The 18,900-nt window shown below is 36.0% G+C and overlaps 2 protein-coding genes across 4 annotated transcripts in view; both read left to right on the plus strand.

The window, feature by feature from the left end:
- Positions 1 to 9,430, plus strand: part of si:ch211-113g11.6 (uncharacterized protein LOC559008 homolog) — a 48,225-nt gene extending 38,795 nt beyond the window's left edge. Inside the window, exons 13-14 of the mRNA XM_039750874.1 lie at positions 867 to 922; positions 1,471 to 9,430. Coding sequence (XP_039606808.1) covers positions 867 to 922; positions 1,471 to 1,820 — 406 coding nt within the window. The 3' untranslated portion in view covers positions 1,821 to 9,430. The remainder of the gene's footprint in view (positions 1 to 866; positions 923 to 1,470) is intronic.
- Positions 9,431 to 11,307: 1,877 nt separating this feature from the next.
- Positions 11,308 to 18,900, plus strand: part of tdrkh (tudor and KH domain containing) — a 66,862-nt gene continuing 59,269 nt past the window's right edge. Inside the window, exons 1-2 of one of the 3 annotated variants that reach the window (XM_039750836.1) lie at positions 11,308 to 11,514; positions 18,267 to 18,356. The gene's annotated coding sequence lies outside the window, so the exon portion shown is untranslated. The remainder of the gene's footprint in view (positions 11,515 to 18,266; positions 18,357 to 18,900) is intronic. The other 2 variants (XM_039750828.1, XM_039750844.1) reach the window with 2 other exon arrangements.

Consider the following 18,900-nt stretch of genomic DNA (forward strand, 5'->3'; position numbering starts at 1 on the left):
GCAATTGAAATGATGTATTCAGAGCTGTATTGGGCCACACAGTGAAAGCTGGACAAGGAGTACAGTGGAGGTTCAGCACACTACTTTATTCAGTTAGTGAAAAAAATTCTTAAATAAAATGTTTCTTTAGCTGTATTTTATAGTTGTTTCCATACTAATGTTGCACCTTTATAGTGGCATTATTATGTTGCTCTTTGAAATGTTTTCTTGTTCGCTATATCAAGTAAATTGTGATAGAACCCACTGTAAAAGGTGCTATATAAAATAAACTTTAACAGGCTAATTGAATGTGTATCACAATTCTGAAATACAAAAAGCATAACTATTAATATAACATAGCATAACAGAGGGGACTGGGCAGTCTAATGGTCTGGAATCCCTACAGATTTTATTTTTTTCTCCAGCCACCTGGAGTTTACTTTTTGTTTTTTTTGTCCACCCTGGCCATTGGACCTTACCCTTATTCTATGTTAATTAATGTTGACTTATTTTATTTTCTTACTGTGTCTTTTATTTTTCTATTCTTCATTATGTAAAGCACTTTGAGCTACTTTTTGTATGAAAATATGCTATATAAATAAATGTTGTTGTTGTAATGTTTGCTAGAAAGACTTCATAAAATTAAAACATTAATAGCTCTGAAATGAGCAATTAAGTAGCTGCCATTTGTGAAGTCCATTTATGCCAACAAATGAAAAAAAATTAATATTTAATATAATATTTAATACATTTAATTATGAGATACATAATAATTAGGTAGTAAGCCACAATTATAAAATAGGTCATAATTTTGGGATGTATTTCTCTCTAAAATAGCTCATCATAATTTTGGGATGTATTGGGTGATTTTTCATTTTATTTTGCAGTGAATTCCTTCAGAACCTGCTGCAGTCCAATGCACCTGTTTGTGAAGAGGTTACAGGTATGTTATAGCTCTTGAATACTTGGGTGAAGAATACTAAAACAAACAGATCTACACTGGTTACCAAATTCATACAGGGAAAACAGAAAATGGTAAGAACACTAGGTATGAAAGAAAAAGCATCAGGTGGAAGCTATTTTTTAAATCGTATGTCACTGAGGAAGAACAGAGAGCATTACAAACCTTCAATGACCATGTGTCCTTAAATTTCAGAAATCTCACCACTATAATGTTTTGTCAAGGCTTGTAGTGTAATTCTAAGGCATATTTCTTTGTGAAAATATAGCCAGAAACATTTATATAATGTCATATTAATTTAATGTACACCAAAAAAAATGTTTCTTTCAAACTCAAAGCTTAGTGCTATGAAGGCCAGATGAGTCTATTTAACATATGGAACTATGCATTGTTTATAAAGTCTTAAAGACAAGTACAGCAGTACATTTCTAGTCTCCTCTACTGCACACAATCCCATTGTAGTATATTCCTGGTCTGTTGTTTGTTATGCAAAAATATTTAAGATGTTTCTCATTTGTCCCTTACTTCAGATCCCAAAGTCCACAATATGCTCCCTAAGGAAGTGACCTTAGATTTAGGCAGCTACATCTCACTGCCCTGTCCAGTGTACTCCTACCATGCAACATATGTGTGGGAAAAAGACAACTGTCAGAAACGCTACCACTGTATTATAAATGGGGATTCCTGCCCACTTATAGACACTGAAGATTTCCCAATGAAGGATGGTGTATACCGTTGTACTGCCCAAGAAGAGGGGCAGAAAGAAGAGATGGTGTCATACAGACTGGTATTCAGTGATGCTCCAGCAGGCCTGCTGTCTGCTCAGATGATTGTGCTTGTGTCCTCTTTTGCACTTTCTGGTACTCTCTTGTTGATGTAAGACTGCTATCTGGCCACAGGGGGCAGCAACCTTTGCCTTTTGGCACTGTAGCACTTACAGAGTTGAATCAGATATCTAGAAACATTTTAATAAGATATGACTTGACAGATAAAATTGTATAAAAGCAATTAAAAAATTTTTTATTGAAAATGTGGCTGATATTTAAAATGTCAATTTAGACGACGCACCTGAGATTATAAGAAATGACATTAATTGATTAATTCTTAGTTTGCTATAAAGGTTGCAAGCATTAATTTCAAATAACTGTGTAATTACAGCCATGCTGTATTTTATCAGATTTTCCTGTGTGCATCAGTTTATTTTTTCTGTCATAATGCACTTTCAAAGAAGCTGAGTATATTTTGTATTGTGATCAGTAATGGTTCCTCAAGATAAGACTCTTAGGCCTTCCTAACATTTACATTTAAAACATATATAAAATTACATTTAAATTACTTAACAAATTAGATGTTTTGTCTTGTAGCAGGTAGCCTTGCCACTATACAGTACTTAAATGCTAAATTGAAAATGGGCAAATTAAATTTATATTCAATTTAAAAGCTAAAAACAGATGAAAATTTAATTCTGAGCAGCTTCTTCTTTGGCAAAAATTAAATCTGGATTTCAGCATCAAGCCAAACTCTTTGAAGTATTATTACATTAAAAATCAGCAAAAATCTATTAAAATCCTATCCATGCACATTGGTTTTGCTATTTAACAACCATCTAGAATGATGTTTACAGGTGGTGTGTCAAGAGTTCACAATGGTCATCACTGTAATTCCTGTTCTGGCTGTGCAAGGCTTGAAGAACCAGCCAAGAAAAAAATAAAAATAACAAAGACCTGGAAAAAAGGAAACAGGATTAGCAGCTGAAATTACAAGCAATGCTTATTTTATTTAGAAAGTTAACATAAATACACCACTGTTATATTCTTTAAATGCTGGTAAATGATTACTTATTCTTTTGAAGAAATAGTGTTCATGCATACTGAGAGTCTTCTTTGGTATTTTATTAGTAGCACCAACAGAGGGCAAAACATCACACGGCTAACAAAGAACATGTAAAAAGATGTGGAATGTTGCAAAATAATCAACACTGGATGCTATGCTGCTCCTCCACAGCACATGCGGAACTGTCTTTTATGACTACCGGCAGTATGTATGATTCCAACACTTTCTGCTTCCAACAGCAGAAAATTGATGAATCAATCTTCATTTATTCCTGTTACATTAGTGTTTAGGGGACATACAGCACTACATTTTATTCAATTCAAATCAGACATTCTTCTCTTTATCAGCTAGAATGTAAGGAAGGAATAAATTAAAGCAATAACTCAAACTTATCGAAAAATCTAAAAGATCAGAAAAAGCTTAGCATGCTCAGTCAACTGAAGAATAACACTTCTTCCTCAAAGTGAATAAATTGTTCTTCTAATTTAACATACATAATCTAAATTTATGTGAATAATAAACAATTTAATTCCAATAAGGTCACATTCCCAAAATGTGCAGTTCACTAAAGTACATGCCCAGTGACAATGCTTATAACTGGCTTTATGAAACAGATTAATTTTAGACTGAGACAAAAAAGATGTGTGAACTGAACAGTTCTGAGTTGTGTTTGATCATGTTTTGCACAAATTGAGGAATACTGCAGTTATGTGAGGACTGATTTCAATTTGTTACCTGAAAATGGTAGTTGAAGGTCCCAATATTGACTTAGGCTATCTGGAAATGCACTAAAGCATGTGTAAAGCATGCAGCTGGAAAGCATTATTTCTACAGCAGATAATAAGGGAAGTTGACTGGTTTTATCAAAGTCTCTAACCTGCCAGTAATATAGAAAAGTTTTAATAAAAGATTAAATTTAACACACAGGTATTTAAAAAATGCAAATATATTGTCAGTATATAATTCTTTAAAGGTTACATAATTTAAATATTGAGTACTTTAAGAATGTTGGGAATGCAGTTTTCTTCCAAGGACACAACTGACAGTAATATATCAGCCTTCAAGTGTCATCTGCTCTGTACCAAAATTTACTGTAAGTAAGAGTAAATCAGCAGAATACTAACTAACTAGCAGTAACCATACTGGTAGTGACAGCAAAACATACAAGTAAAAATTATTGCAGGACTTCCTCTCTGTAGCTAACCAAACAAGTATATATTAATTTCTTTCCGATTTAACATTCCATATGCTCACAGCATGTATATTATAGCAGTCTTAGTAGAACTGAAAGTTCCAATTGAAGTGAGAGTACTGATTGATGCTATTATAAAAGGCTTTTTTTCTGAAATGTCAGCAAAGAAATCAGGAACATATTGACCTGATGATTTCATCCTTAGGCATGCCTCTCTCCTTGGTACAGTGAACCACATTTTCTTTATCTTGAAATTTCTAGGATGTAGTAATAGTACCTTCTTGAGACTATTAAGAAATATTTTTGTACATTGTATTGTTTCTAAAATGCCACAGACTAAGTTTAGAAACCAAAGAAAACACCTGGAAAAAGATTCTGATTTAATCCGTTAAGATGTAATAGTTTTGATCAAGAAAGAAAACATACACCATGAGTCCCAAAATAGGCTTAATTTAAACTTATATATTTAAAAAAGATTGAATTACTAATTTTCTATATAATAATAACAAGATCCAGTAATCCAAACATCCAATTAAGAATATAAGTCCATAATCCAAACATACAATCAATAAGATGAGGCCAAGTAATCCAAAAATAAAATCAAGAACATAATGCCAACTATTACAGACACACAATAAAGGAGATAAGGCCAAGTAATCCAAAAATATAACCAAGAAGATAATTTAGGCCTAAAAAACAAAAGGTTGACAATTACAAAATTGAAAATTTCAGAAGAAAAAATTAAAAGAACCCATATCATAACACCCAAACTACCAAAGCTCAATTACAAAAATGATAAGAACCGCTAAGCGTCACATATGAAAGGCCAAGGATAACAAAAGGATAAAAGTAACTTCACAAAAGCACAAAAGGGGAGCCAATACACAATGAAACATACTCAGTTCCCCAGCTGTTATCTTAAATTTTGCACAGTACTTAAAGAGTAGCTCAGATACCACTCATTTTAACAGCATACCTCTCCCCTTGGCACGACATGAAGACAGAAAGGACAAATGTGAGACAAAGGACAATTACAAAACCAACACAAGAAAATAAAAAAAAATGAGAAAAAAGAAAACTTAATGAAAGCCAATTGTACAATAAAACAAAGTAATTAACAAAAAATATTCCATTAACTCAAATAACTAAACAATCTACAAATAAACAAGAAACAGTAAGCTCTGTTATTTAATAATAATAATAATTCATCATGTGCTTCAACTCCTCTACATCACAAAGACTGTTCCTTTCTCAATCTGTAAGGGATACTTCAATTAAATGTCTATACACTTGACTCACCCTATATTGTTTGATAAGGTGTATCAAAGTAAGAGCCACCTGACAACATATTAAAATACAAAAAAGAAATAATATGAAAGTGTGGTTATAGGAACAACAAATCAACATTATGCAACCAAGACCCTACCGCTCTACTTTTGCTGCTTATACATATTTTTGTTACTTTTCTATAGTGTAGCCTCCCCACATTCTCTCCTTGTGTTCAGTTCAGATCCTTGCTATTCTCTACATTTCCAGTCTTTTGAGCTTGTGAAGCCCCATTTTCATGAACCGTCTAGTGATTCACTGTGTTTTTTAAAGCCCATGCTAAATATCTGGAATTCAGAACACAACACCTTAACTGAGAGCTACAAAAATCCAACATATTGAATCTTAATTTAAATTCTTAAATAAATTAAAAGTAAAGATTTTAAAAAATTAGAATGAGCTCAAATAATTAATCACAAATCCAAATAAACAATTACAGAATACTTACACCAAACTTCAACCACACTAACTAACTAAAACAGGAACAAGGAAATTAAAATAGAATGGTACAATGAAGAGAAAAATGGCAAAATGAAGCACTTAAAGTAATACAAAAACCACAAAGGGTTCCCTGTACTTGATGAAAGAAGGGAAATTGCAGAATCTAATGATTCACTTTCAAGGTTTATTAACACAGAAAATATTAATTAAACTAGAACAGAAGAAGAAATTAATTCCAAACACAGATAATGCATCAAGAAGGACAACATGACTATCAGAAAAAAGTTTTCCAAGGGGCAAAGCATAAAAACAAAAGGACTTAGTACATGAACTAGAGGCTACAGGCTGACTGGAAGTGCACTGCTTTCCTTATATTAAGTAGCCCCTCCTGCTGTATAATTGGCTCATCATTACCTAAATTACTCTTCACTTGTAAAGACTGTCATTACTAGGCTAAACCTAAATGAGTTAATGTTATCTATCCATTCACCAAAGTGGGCAGAGTTCAAATATTTTACTTATCAGAATAAAGTGGTTCAAAAACAGAAAGATAACCTTAAAGGGGGTGCCATAGGTAGACCACAGGCTAATCCATGACACAGTTTTTCATGGCACTTCTTTCCAAATTGTTCATCATTAAAGTTACAAAATTACTTGGGCCACAAATTCAAACTACGTTATATTTCTTTTTGGATATCTTTTCCCTTGAACTTTACGTCTATGTACAATCAAAAGTTGAACTTCCTTCCTGTTTGGACAGTTGTGCTTAAGTGACACAAGCAAGTAATCCTTTTAAGATTACCTGGTGGTGTAATTAATCAATTTTTCAACACAATCATGATGATTCTTATAGACTCTGCTTATGAGACTCTGGGTCATTTTTGCTAGTATGCCCTTGAGGAATGGCTGAAGCAGGTGATATACTTTATTGATTTTACATATTTTCCAATACTTATTCTTCTAATTTTATTTCATTCCAATAGTTTAAATTTCTAACTTTTAATTTTGAAAACTATTGCCACATGTGCATAACATCATGTGAATGACTTTTGTTACAGATAGCATATAGCATTCTTGTCACTCTGCCATACTGTAAAATGATCTTTGTGGGATGCTTGGGAAATTTTTGACAGTATACAAATATTCAAGGAAACTAGCTCACAGTGAATATGTCTTAATGCTATGCTGGATACACTTTATGTATGAATCGGCAAAATCAAAAACATGAGCTAGTGGCCATTTAAGTAAAAGAGAACAAAAACAAATGTCAAAGTAACAAGATAATGCAAATATTTTTAATTAGAAAGAATCAGAATTTGAAGGGTTTTTATAAGTAGATGTGAACTTATAGACAATATGAGTTGAGTATATAGCAATTCAAAATCAGTACATATAGGTAAAGAAACAGTCAAATAATACTCCGTTGTATGTTAAATCCACTTTGTAAGACAGCATGTACTTCATTTTTTTATTGGCCTAGAATTCGTTTGCATGGTGATCATTTAAAAAATAACTGTTAGAATCAAAGGATAACTGTACATAAGTGATACAACTTAAAACAAAAAATGTTCAAAATCAAACATAATTGAAAACACAGGAATACACAATGTAAAAATATTGATTACTTTGGATGCATCTAAGTGTTCTACTACTGCAGTTTTTGAGCTGGGGCTTTGTACATCTTGTTTATAAATAACAAACACAGAGCACGTGTATTATATTCATGATAATTAAAAAAAACATTTTTAAATGTGGCATTATTAATTGATCCATTATTGCTTTATTCTGAAAGCAGTGGGCCTTCAATCTGTTTTGAAAACTATGATAGAAAAAACTTACTTGGCAGATGTACTGTGAATTTCTATAATGAATGGCCTTATTTTTATTTCACATATTAAATCCTAAAGAGTAATTTTATTTAGCAATCATTGCTGCCATATCACTCACTGCCATAAAAGTGCATTCTGTCTATCTAACGATGTACAGAACAGCATGAGGTCAAAGCTACTGCCACTCACTCATCGCCATGATTAATATGTATTCCATATCCTGAATCACTTCAGTAACATCAAATACCCTGTTATGTCTATGACTCTGTGGAAAGTCTCTGAAGGTTGCTGCCCTCTTAATAAGGTGCCAATAGTGGATAACGCACTGCCAGAAATTTGGTGGGAAGTTTCATAATGTTCCACCAGCCTATCTGCTGTACATGTTGCTGACAGCTTTTTGTGTTTGAGTAGTATTGTTGCACTCTTTGCGAGTTGCCAAATCAAATTTCATATTGCACTACTTCGGCTTTTTATCTTTACCTTGGTTTTAATTTTCCAAACCCTGTATATTATCATCTCTGCAACAAACCAGCCAATACATCTCCATCTAGATATCCTAAACTAAGCAAGTATTACTAAGGATTTGTAGTGGCATAGCTTATTACTTCTAATTAAACAGGTAAAAAGGCAAATTTGCTGATGTCTGCAGTCTAATCTGGAACTGGTTTTTAAAGACAATAATATTCCACTTAAGATTTTGTGCTTTTTAAAAATACAGTATGTTAGTAATGCATAGAGGTAGATCACAAAAATGAGTTGCCTACAGCAACTTTAAGTACGCTTTCACATAAACCTAACCCAGAGTGTGTTCCTGCTATGCACCTGATTCTTTTGGGATAGGTCATCATTCCCATTTGCAACCTGAACAGGAATATGGCACTCACTGAAAATGGACAATGTCAGGATGCCCTAGTTACCAAATTACCTAATGACCACAAACCATCAAAGTAAGAGGAGTGAACAGAAGAAGCATAAGACTTTGAAGACTATGCACAAATATCCAGAACATGGCTCTTTCTGCCTTGTGGGTAAGACACCCCATTCAACACTGTATGGAAACACACAAGATTCTCCTTTTTTCCTTTGATAAAGAGTAATTCCTTTTAAGTAGTAATTAATGTATTTGGTTTTATTTTATGTATATTCTAACTACTAAGAGTAATAATTTAATCAGATTTATCCATACAGAATCACTTCTCATATTTTAAGGATATCCATAGTTTGATTTTGTATCTTAATAATGACCATACATACATTCAGTGAGTAACACACAGGCAGAAATATTGTTATGCATTATTTGATGTATTATAATTAGTAAACTTGTGAGAAAGTTAAAAACACTGTCATTTTTAAATCTTATTCAGAACATAAAACTCTGGTATCATTGTTCCTGACGAATGGAAGCTTGGGAGATTGTAATGTATGCCTGCTTCTTTATATTAGACTTGTTTTAAATGAAAGTGGGTGTTAAAAGTAAGAAAAATGTTGGAAACCTCAAAGTACAAGTCATTTCATTAAAACTCTCAAAAAAGAGAAGCTAATAAAGAAACAATTTATTTTGCTAGAAAAAATGTTATAAATATTGACTTCTTGGAATGTATTGATTATTTAATTCAAAACAGTAAATGCTTTGTCATATTTTTTTTGATTGGTAGCAGAATGCAATCAGCAATTTGGTATCTGAACTGTTCTTTGGCTGGTCTGTTTGGCAGGTTTGTTACTTTATTCAGGTTGCAAAACCATGCTTCATGCATATTTTTATATTTTTTTAAAGAATGTATAAAGTATTAAAGAATAATACTTAATTGCTTTTACTGGTGACCATTAAAAATGGAAACTGTAAGAAAATAAAGAAACAAATATTAACAATACTAGTCTAAGTGTGCTGCTTCTTATAATACTGTAAAAATAAAATGGAATTCAATACACAATTTTCATAAATAAAAAAGATAGCACAGTAGTGGACAGTATGATTGTATAAATGTGTATCTGCCTCACAGCTCCAGGGTTATTCTGTGTCAATAAATGTTTCCACCATTCCCCCATGTTGCAGGTTAAGTTGATTTAGCAGCTCTAAATTAGTCCAGTATATATAAATATGAACATGCCCAATGACTGAATGGTACCTCACCCAGAAATACTTTTGCAGTACAATGCTTCAAAGATAGGTTCCAGCTCCTTGTGAATTTCTATTGTAATAAGCAATTTAGGAAAATTCATACAAGAGTGATATAAACTTGTTTTATAATCAATGAACAGTCTAGATCTGAGTAAGTAAAACAATAAAATAGCTGCCCTTTAGATATCAATGCTGCTTGCTCTGGTGTCTACTATGCTTGTCATTAATTGTCAGTAACTCAAAAACAATTATAACACCAAACGCCACAGAAAGGGTGAATTAAGAAGAAAATGACATTGCAAAGCATCTAAAATTAAGAAAAAATACAAATATTTCTTAAATTCTTATGCAGGTGAATCTAGCACTAATAGACTTTGTGGAATGCAAAAATAGAGAATAAGTAAAAATAACCAATTAAACAGTGAAGTCAATTAAAGGTAAAAATCTCACTGATTGTGAACCAATCAAAAACCTTCAGCAACAGGCAGTCCCAGGTCATAACTTGGGAATCACTTGTTGGTGTTTAGCACCCAGAAATACATATTGGATGAAATGGCAAATGCTGCATCCAGATGTTTATCTTGCATTTTATTTTGAAATTCCTAGCTTTCGGACTTCAAATTTGCAAAATTAATGTAACATTCTGATATACTGCACTCAATAGTTGTTTGTAGTAGCAATGAGTGCTATATACAGTATTGTTTTAATACTCAGTTATGTTTCTGTCACAGTAACTTGCGTCCAAGACAATATAACGGGGTAAATTATAGCCCTCACGATAAACCTCCGCTGATGGGTTTTTTTTTTTTTTTGCTGGAACGCAAGTTTCCAAGAACTTGCAACCCAACTCTGTGTACTGAAACATGTGTCTAGCTATAATTTTATATTTTACAACTCTCAAATTCAGGTTACAATGAAAGCATTTCTAGTTTGCTTTTCTTCCCTGTACTGGTCATCAACTTGGATTGCAGTTCTTTCCTACTAATGGTTGTTCTTCTCTGATTCAGCCGCTGAAAATCACTATATTTGCCCACACTTTCAGACAGTAGAAATATTGTCCACAACTGAAGATATTTTAAAGATGCCTCATGGGGGTAAACATGGTTGACACGAGCATAAAATGTAGCTAAATAAACATTTAAGCTAAAACAGAATACAACGCCTTTCCTCCGAGGCATCTTCACCTTATAAGTAATCGATACAACATTTTGTATCAGGACTAATTAAAATGCCAGACTAACCATTCGGTCACGAATTCGAAATCATAAGTTTCCGACACTAGTCTCATTTCGTGAAGCAACTTAGAATATTGTGAGCAATAGTTAAGAAAAAAACGAAAGTTGAGACTTATTTCCATCTGCAATGAAAACCTCTTTATCTTACATCAATTGCTAACAGGATGGACGAAATGCCACTTTAAAAAACCTTGCAAGCTGCGCAAAAAAGTGAGCACGCTCAACCTTGAGTGACAAATGCTTCTCCATTGAAAAAAAAAAAACACTAGACAATATAAAGGAATTTGATTGGACCACCAAGGTCACCGCTTGAAACTATAGTGCGGCTAAAGGGCGGTGCCGTCACGAAATGACATTGTTGGCTTCTTCGCAAGCTCATTGGCTGCGTGAAGTCCACACGGCAGTATGATTGCCGGGAGGCGGGACTGAAGGACGTCCGCGAGTTTGGATGCAAAGAGATAGATCAGCTGGAGAAGATAAGGAAATTATTAAGTGCAACGAGAGCCGCGATGATGAAAGGTTACCCGTGTGAAGAGACCGTGGCGGACGGCGTCTGATAAACGAGGGCTAGTGTAACGAAGTTGACCAGGCAAACTCAGGTTGGTGAGGAGTCATACCTCTGGAGCACGTTTAAATTATATTAAATTGAATTTGATGTGCCACATTATCAAGAGTGGTGTTTGCCATAAAACGAGTTCTCGACATTTTGGTGAAAATACAACGTGTGTTTTCTAAGCGTCGCGCTAGCCTAATCGTTGTAGTCATTGATAGGCAGCATTTTCAGCACTTTTTATCCAAATATATTCATTTATGAAGGTTCAATTACACACTTTCTCACGGCAAATGTTGGCGGATGGAATCACTTGATGCGTAGCAACAGCACGCCGACCAGTTCGCGTTTGTCCTTTTGGGTGTACAGATCGACAGAACCGTCATTGCATTTTTCCCTTGAGGCAAATTGCAGAAGCAAGTAAATCGAATTGCTTGCAGTGGAGACTGCAGCATTTATTCCCAAAAGACGGGAATAATGCAGCTTTCGCCTTGCGCTAGTTCTTTCACATGTTTTGCGAGTTAAGGGGCCTGTCTTCATTCTTGAAGAAGAACACCAAAAACAAATTGTCTAGACAATTATCCTGCAAAGTCTTTTTGAACGTATTTTGAATATTCAGTGTTAACCCCTTATACCTTAAGGGGTTTATTGGCATTATTATGCGTAAGTTGCATACCCAAAATTAAACGACTTTTATTCTGCTTATGTAATAATGGAGCTACATATGGCGGAACAGTAGTGATTATAACACTTAATTTTTAAAGGACGTTTTTTATATGCATAAAAAACATTCACATCAATGTCAACTCAAAGGACACCAAAAAATGAGGCGTTTAGAAAATTCTCTCCCCAAAAACAGAATTTTACAGTACATAAACAAGCCATTTTATGATTCACAACCTTGGAATCCATTTTCTTTTGTCCCTCAGTCTCTTGGATATCCTGTACCAAGTTTAGATTTAATGTACTGTCATTGCAAAGTTAAAACAGTTGGTTTTTTTTTCATGCATTTCACATCTGGAGTAAACTAAGTACGTACATACATTTTAATATCAGCCTTTTCCAGTTTTAGGTAGTAGGGTGGAGTCAATGCCTTTTCTGGCATTCCTGGGTGCAGGGCTGGAAACGGGGTTGATCAGGGGGACCCCGTTCACAGAGCAGCCAATACAGGGCTGATTGTCTAATCAGCCTGAACATCACAATTTTGGTATGCAAACCGGAACTGGCAAACTCAAAACAATGAAGATGAACAGTGACTTTTGATAGATTGGGGGTGTTGGTGGCTTTGGTCATGTGAAAGTACAAATAGCACCATGGTGTGACATGATACAAGTGCATTTGATTGAGGAGTGGTCCTCTGTTACTGCACCATAATTCAGTGACATACAATCAAAGGAGGTCACCCCACCAGTATTATATTGCAAGTGGGTATGTTACAGATCCTCTGAGCTGAAACTGGAAGAGCACTGCTCAGAAAACTAACAGGGAGAATGTGCAGCAGACAACCTCCGGGTATAATGATTGAACCCACAACATTTGAGCTGTTAAACTGCGCACCACAATGCTTTAAAGTTGTATTGTAAGAAGTACCTTCAAATTAAACATAGCTTTATGTCCTTCAGCAAGCTCATCTTTCTCAGTAGAGTCAAAACTGTCATCGGAATCTGGCTCAAGGTTTTCATATTCCGTATTGCTAGAATTCTGAAACATTTCTAGAAACGCCTCAACTGTTTGTTTTTTTGAAGGAAATGTTCTTAGTACAGACTTCAAGTTTTGCTGTATGTCAACCAAACAATCCCCATGAACCGTCACACACGCAATTTATTTCCTGACCTTTATACACAGTTGTGACAATGGAATGACCAATCATAGGCAACTATACATTATTGGAATGCATTGAGCCTCAGCTATCTAATTGTGAAGTTGTGCAATTTGCATATATTACTAATGAAAGAGAGCAGACAACATGGAAACGTATTATTTATTTGAAAGAAGACACCCATGGGTATGTAAATACCATTATTGCTTTTGATTTTTTTATTGGTCAATCTGGGACACCAATTACTTGTAGGAGTAGTGACAGGACTCAAGTTTGAGTTTGGGGTCCCAAGAGTTGACAAGACAAGAACTGCAGTACCACTAAAAAAACAAACTTCTCTAAACAGAAATTTCTGTTTTGCCAAAACCAAGACTCTAAGTAGATGGTAATGAGTTAAATGGAGATTTCTGTAACACAGTTAGCTTCCTTTCTTCATTGGCTCTGCTTATTGTGGGACAATGATATATATTAAATTATTTACAATGTGCATTGTTCTGGACCGTCAGGTTTGTAATTCACACTGCAGATCTGAGACATTCTTTTGAATTGATTTGAATATCTTCATTTCACACGTACAACGCAATTGGATGCCATCCTATTAGTGCAAAATAGCAAGAAATTGCAACATTACAATAACATATAAATATGAAGATTTATTAAAGAGATTCTAAAAGTGGAAAAGCAATACAAGCATATTACACAACAAGACATTTTTCACATTCTGCAGGTGTTTAAAGGGAACAAATTATGCAATAAAGTTTCACAGTATGAACATCATTTAGTGCAGTCGCGGCCTTTGGGTAAACACTATTTTTTGTTTGTGGTTTTATTGTCTTGAAGCATCTGCCCGAGGGCAGCAGTTTAAACGGAGACTGACCAGGGTGGGATGGATCTTTAAAGATGTGATGGGATGGAGCTGTAAAGATCATCCAAGGATGGGATAGGACATCCAAAAGATCTTCTGGGTGGTGAAGACCCTCTGGAGCACTTTCCTCCCTGATGCAGTGCTGATGGCAAACACACACAGATGCAATAAGTCAATATGCTCTCTATGGAGCACAAGTAGAAGGACAGGAGCAGTTTTTGGGTGAAATGGTTCTTCCAGAGGATCCTTGGGATGTAAAGTCTCTGCTGTGACTTCCATACCAGCTCTGGTATTAGTGCTCCAATTCAGGTCCTCCTCTGTGCATCCCCAGGAACCGGACGTCAAGACCCTCTCCACACATTCCATTTCAGTGAAAAGGGGCTGAATATTTGTTTTCTTCCTCCTAAAGTCGATGATCATGTCCTTAATTTTGGTGGTGTTAAGAACTAGATTGTTGTCTCTGCACCACTCAGACAACCATTACACTTCATGCCGATAATTGCAGACTAATTCCCCCCAGAGTTGAGCCCCATCTTTGTAGTGTCATTCATGAATTTGCTACTACTGTTGCTAGACTGTGCAGTTGGGGGTGTAGATGGTAAGGAGAAGGTGGCTCAGCACATAGCCCCTGTGGAGAACCAGTGCTAAGGCTGAGGGGATGTGGGGGCCTACTCTTACCCTCCGGGAGCCATCAGAGAGGAACTAAATACTTCTGAGGCAGATGGAGTGAGATAGTTCTAGACTACAAACAAGCACACTTGTTACTAGGGAGCAAAAGACAAACAAAACAAATGCAATAATTTATAAATATGAGGGGGCTTCGCCCGCCAACCCCCGTGTTCGGTTTTCCAGATACACACTTTTAAGATTTTTTTTTCTTTGAATTCGGGTTAAATAACAATATTATGTGGAGTATTGCTTTTAATTTTTGTTTGTGGTACTTCTGAGTGTTAGGACATTAAACTATTACTTTGTTAGTTTTTTGTGGAAGCGTCTCAGTGCAGGACAACAAGTTTAAAAAGACAAAGGGATTAAAGCTTATTGTAGTAAGTTAAATAACCAGTTTTCTAATGCTTTTCTTAGTAACACTTAATTTTTCTGTGCAAACTGTATATTTTTCAATATCATGGAACGTACACATTAAGGCTAAAAGGAATCAATCAAGAATTGTGTGACGCATGTAAAATAACAGGAAGTAGCAAATTAACTGATTTATATGAATCTTAATAACGGATAAGAGTCATATGTTTTTCTCCAGCATTGATAAAAACAACAAGGTGCTGGAGGATTGTAGAAAAAATACTCATGTGATGCACCTAACTAGGAACTTAAAACTTTCTTAAAACAAGAAAGCATGTTCTAATAATTCCTTTGAAATCTATTTACTGTTATAAATATAGATGTGATTAGGTTTTTTTCCATAATAAACAAAAACGTTTATATGTATGTAGAATTTCCAAAAAATATTTTTTTTAAAGTTAGGTGTGACAGAAGTACATTTAACATAGGTTTATTAATTACAGAGAAAGTAAACCAGTACTGTGGGCTATGCCAAATACTGTGTGAACTTGTCTCTGTTGTGTTGTGATTAAGATTTTTATGAAATTTGTAGAATAAAGTGAAGAGTTTCCCCTGTGAACAGACTTAATCATCATTATTATTATTATTGGCTGGGAGAGGACGCAGGCGCTGGCTGTTTGCCGCTTCTCCTTGCTATATTCATAATTTAAGTATTATTCAAGTATTTGTATTACTTGAATTTTGAATGTCGTTTGATTGTAGCTGTTTTTCTGGATACTGTACAGAACGTTAGCATTTAACGGCTGTAATTTGCTGCTAACACCTTACAGCATTTAATATCGTTGCTCTTGGGAGAAATCCTTCCTGTGGCAATTGTTGGCCCGACTTGTGTTGTGTTATCAGTGCTGGCCTGTATTAGTCTCCAACTGACTGATACCACTTGAGATTGCAGTAGACGGCATTTGGAATTTCTTCTGGTATACCTCTTTATGTTGTCATCTGAACTAAGGCTTTTGGAGTCGATTGCAACTGCCCGCAGTTTGTCCACCAGTGTTCTGTCCCCTATTACATTTCCTGGATGTCGGCTTTGTCGCTGGTGATTGTCTAGCTTCTGGGGTCCTCTTCGATTTGCACCACAGCTGTCTAACTGTGCACATAAGGACTTTGTTAAACTATTTACATCGGGACCCATCTCCTCCACTCGTCGGCATGCTTCAGTATCTGCCATCGCAACTGTTGGAGCTCAACAACCACAGCCTTACATTAGACATCACAGTCATCAAACAACTCCTCCGTTGCCCCTGCCACATCCGTAGTGGGGGTCTGGTTGGCGATTTGTTTACATCAAGACCGGGAGCTCCATTCCGTCCTTGTGGTCAGCAGCAACTCGCTTCGTCGCAGCCTGAACATTAAAAGCACTGCCCGGTGGCTGTCCAGGCGAGACAGAAAACCTGGAGTGGATTTCAGCTTTCTTCGTCCTCTGGTTAAAAGCAACACCTCGATAAACATCAAAGTTGAACTTTTTAATGTTTTTTCCCTGACAAATAAAACCTGTCTAATTTATAATCACATTGTAGACAAGGAGACTGACATTATTTCTTTGACTGAGACCTGGCATAAATCCGAGGTATACTCCGTTCTCAACGAGTCCTGCCCTCCTGGGTACACCTACCTCGGAAAGGCCCGCCGCTCTGAACGTGGTGGTGGTCTGGCTGTAATACATTGGACAGGTTTGCAATTATCACTTCACCCCCTTCCAAAATTCTCAACTTTTGAATGCCTGGCAATTAATTGCAAGCTTCCACTTTTTATAAAAAATACTTCTTATTTACCTACCACCAAAACAACACCAATGATTTCATTATGGAAATAAATGAGCTGCTCTCATCTGTCTGTACAACATCATCAAATGTACTGATTCTCGGAGATCTGAACATTCATATGGACATACCCTCTATTTACTCTGCTGCTCCGCTCTTAGAGCTTCTGGACTGCCTAAATCTGAGGCAACTTGTCAAGGTTCCCACTCACAACAAGGGCCATGCCCTCGATTTAGTCATCACTGACTCAGTCCTCATCTCTGACCTCCCAAGTATTTGATCTGGGTGTTTCTGATCACAAAATTGTCTCAATGGATCTACCCACATATTCGCTGCATCTGCTTCAGGAACTTGAAAAACATATTTGATTGATTTAAATGCTCACATTAAGAACTTTTCTATTGCTCCACACCTTTCTTCTGTCAATGACTTAGTTGATTATTACAACAATGGGCTCCAGAACATCCTTGAAACCCATGCCCCAGTTAAATCACGGGTGATCTCTTTTGTAAAATCTGCCCCGTGGTTTACAAGTGAGCTTCGACAGGTGAAAGCAGTTGGGCGAGTCCTTGAGCGGTGTTTTGTTGCAACCAGTTTAATGGTTTACAAATTAGCCTATCGGGAACATCAAAAAAACTACTTCAGAGCACTGACCACTACCAGATCTCAATATTATTCAAATTTAATCAACAACAGACCTAGAAATTCCAAACAAATTTTTTCCGTAATAAATCATTTACTTAATCCTCATATCTGTGCCTGTAACAATTCCACAGAGGAACAGTGCAATAATTTCATTGAATATTTCACCTCTAAGGTAGACATCATCCGCTCCTCATTGTCTGTCTCTAGCCCTCCAACGCTGGATGTTTCCACATCAGAGCCAATGGGCTGCCTCTCCCAGTTCCGCTGTATCACAGTTAAAGAAGTTGAGGGCATCATACAGAGGATGAGGCCTTCAACGTGTTCATTGGACCCTTTTCCTACTCCTCTGGTAAAAGCTAATGTATCAGACTTAAGCCCTCTCATTGCTGATATCATTAATCACTCTCTCCCGAGCAGCTTAGTCCCACTGGCATTGAAAACCGCAATTATTAGACCTCATTTAAAAAAAATCCTCTTTGGATCCTGAAGTGTTAGCAAACTATCATCCGATCTCCATCCTTCTATTTTCGTCTAAGGTTTAGGAAAAGGTGGTTTTGGTCCAGCCACCAGGATCACCGCAAAAAATTCAATCAGTGTGAAAAATTTCAATCTGTTTTCCAAATTTCTCACAGTACAGAGTCAGCAACGACCTCCTGATGGCTGCTGACCAGGGCTGTCCATCACTTCTTATCCTCCTGGACCTCACAGCTGCATTTGTTACGGTAGGTCATAATATTCTCCTTCATCATATTCACTATATGATTGTACTTCCTGGCATTGCTTTGGAGTGATTCGAGTCCTATCTTACTGGGGGAAGCTAAATCTTGTACCCACACTGTCACCTGTGGGGTCCCACAAGGATTAGTCCTTGGGCCGACCTTTTTAATATCTATATGCTACCCCTGGGCCACATCATCCTCAAGCATGGAGTTTCATTCCACTGTTATGCCGATGATGCGCAGTTCTGTGTGAGACTGGATACAAATTCTCTTACACCTTCATTAACTCTTTCTTGCTTGGATTAGACTGAGGCCTGGATGTCCAAGAATTTCTCAAGGTGAACAGCACTAAAACTGAAGCTCTTTTAATTGGCACTCCACATCAACTTCGTTCCTCTGTAAATTGTATTTCCTTTTCTGACCATAGTGTTACCCTCTCCCCTTCTGTTACAAATCTGGGTGTCAAGTTAGACTCCCATCTGTCATTTGAGGCACATGTCCATCACCTTTGTTTGCATTCCTTCATCTCCGAAACATAGCCAAACTC

This window comes from Polypterus senegalus, chromosome 1 (genome assembly GCF_016835505.1).
Source record: "Polypterus senegalus isolate Bchr_013 chromosome 1, ASM1683550v1, whole genome shotgun sequence".
NCBI classification, from domain to species: domain Eukaryota; kingdom Metazoa; phylum Chordata; class Cladistia; order Polypteriformes; family Polypteridae; genus Polypterus; species Polypterus senegalus.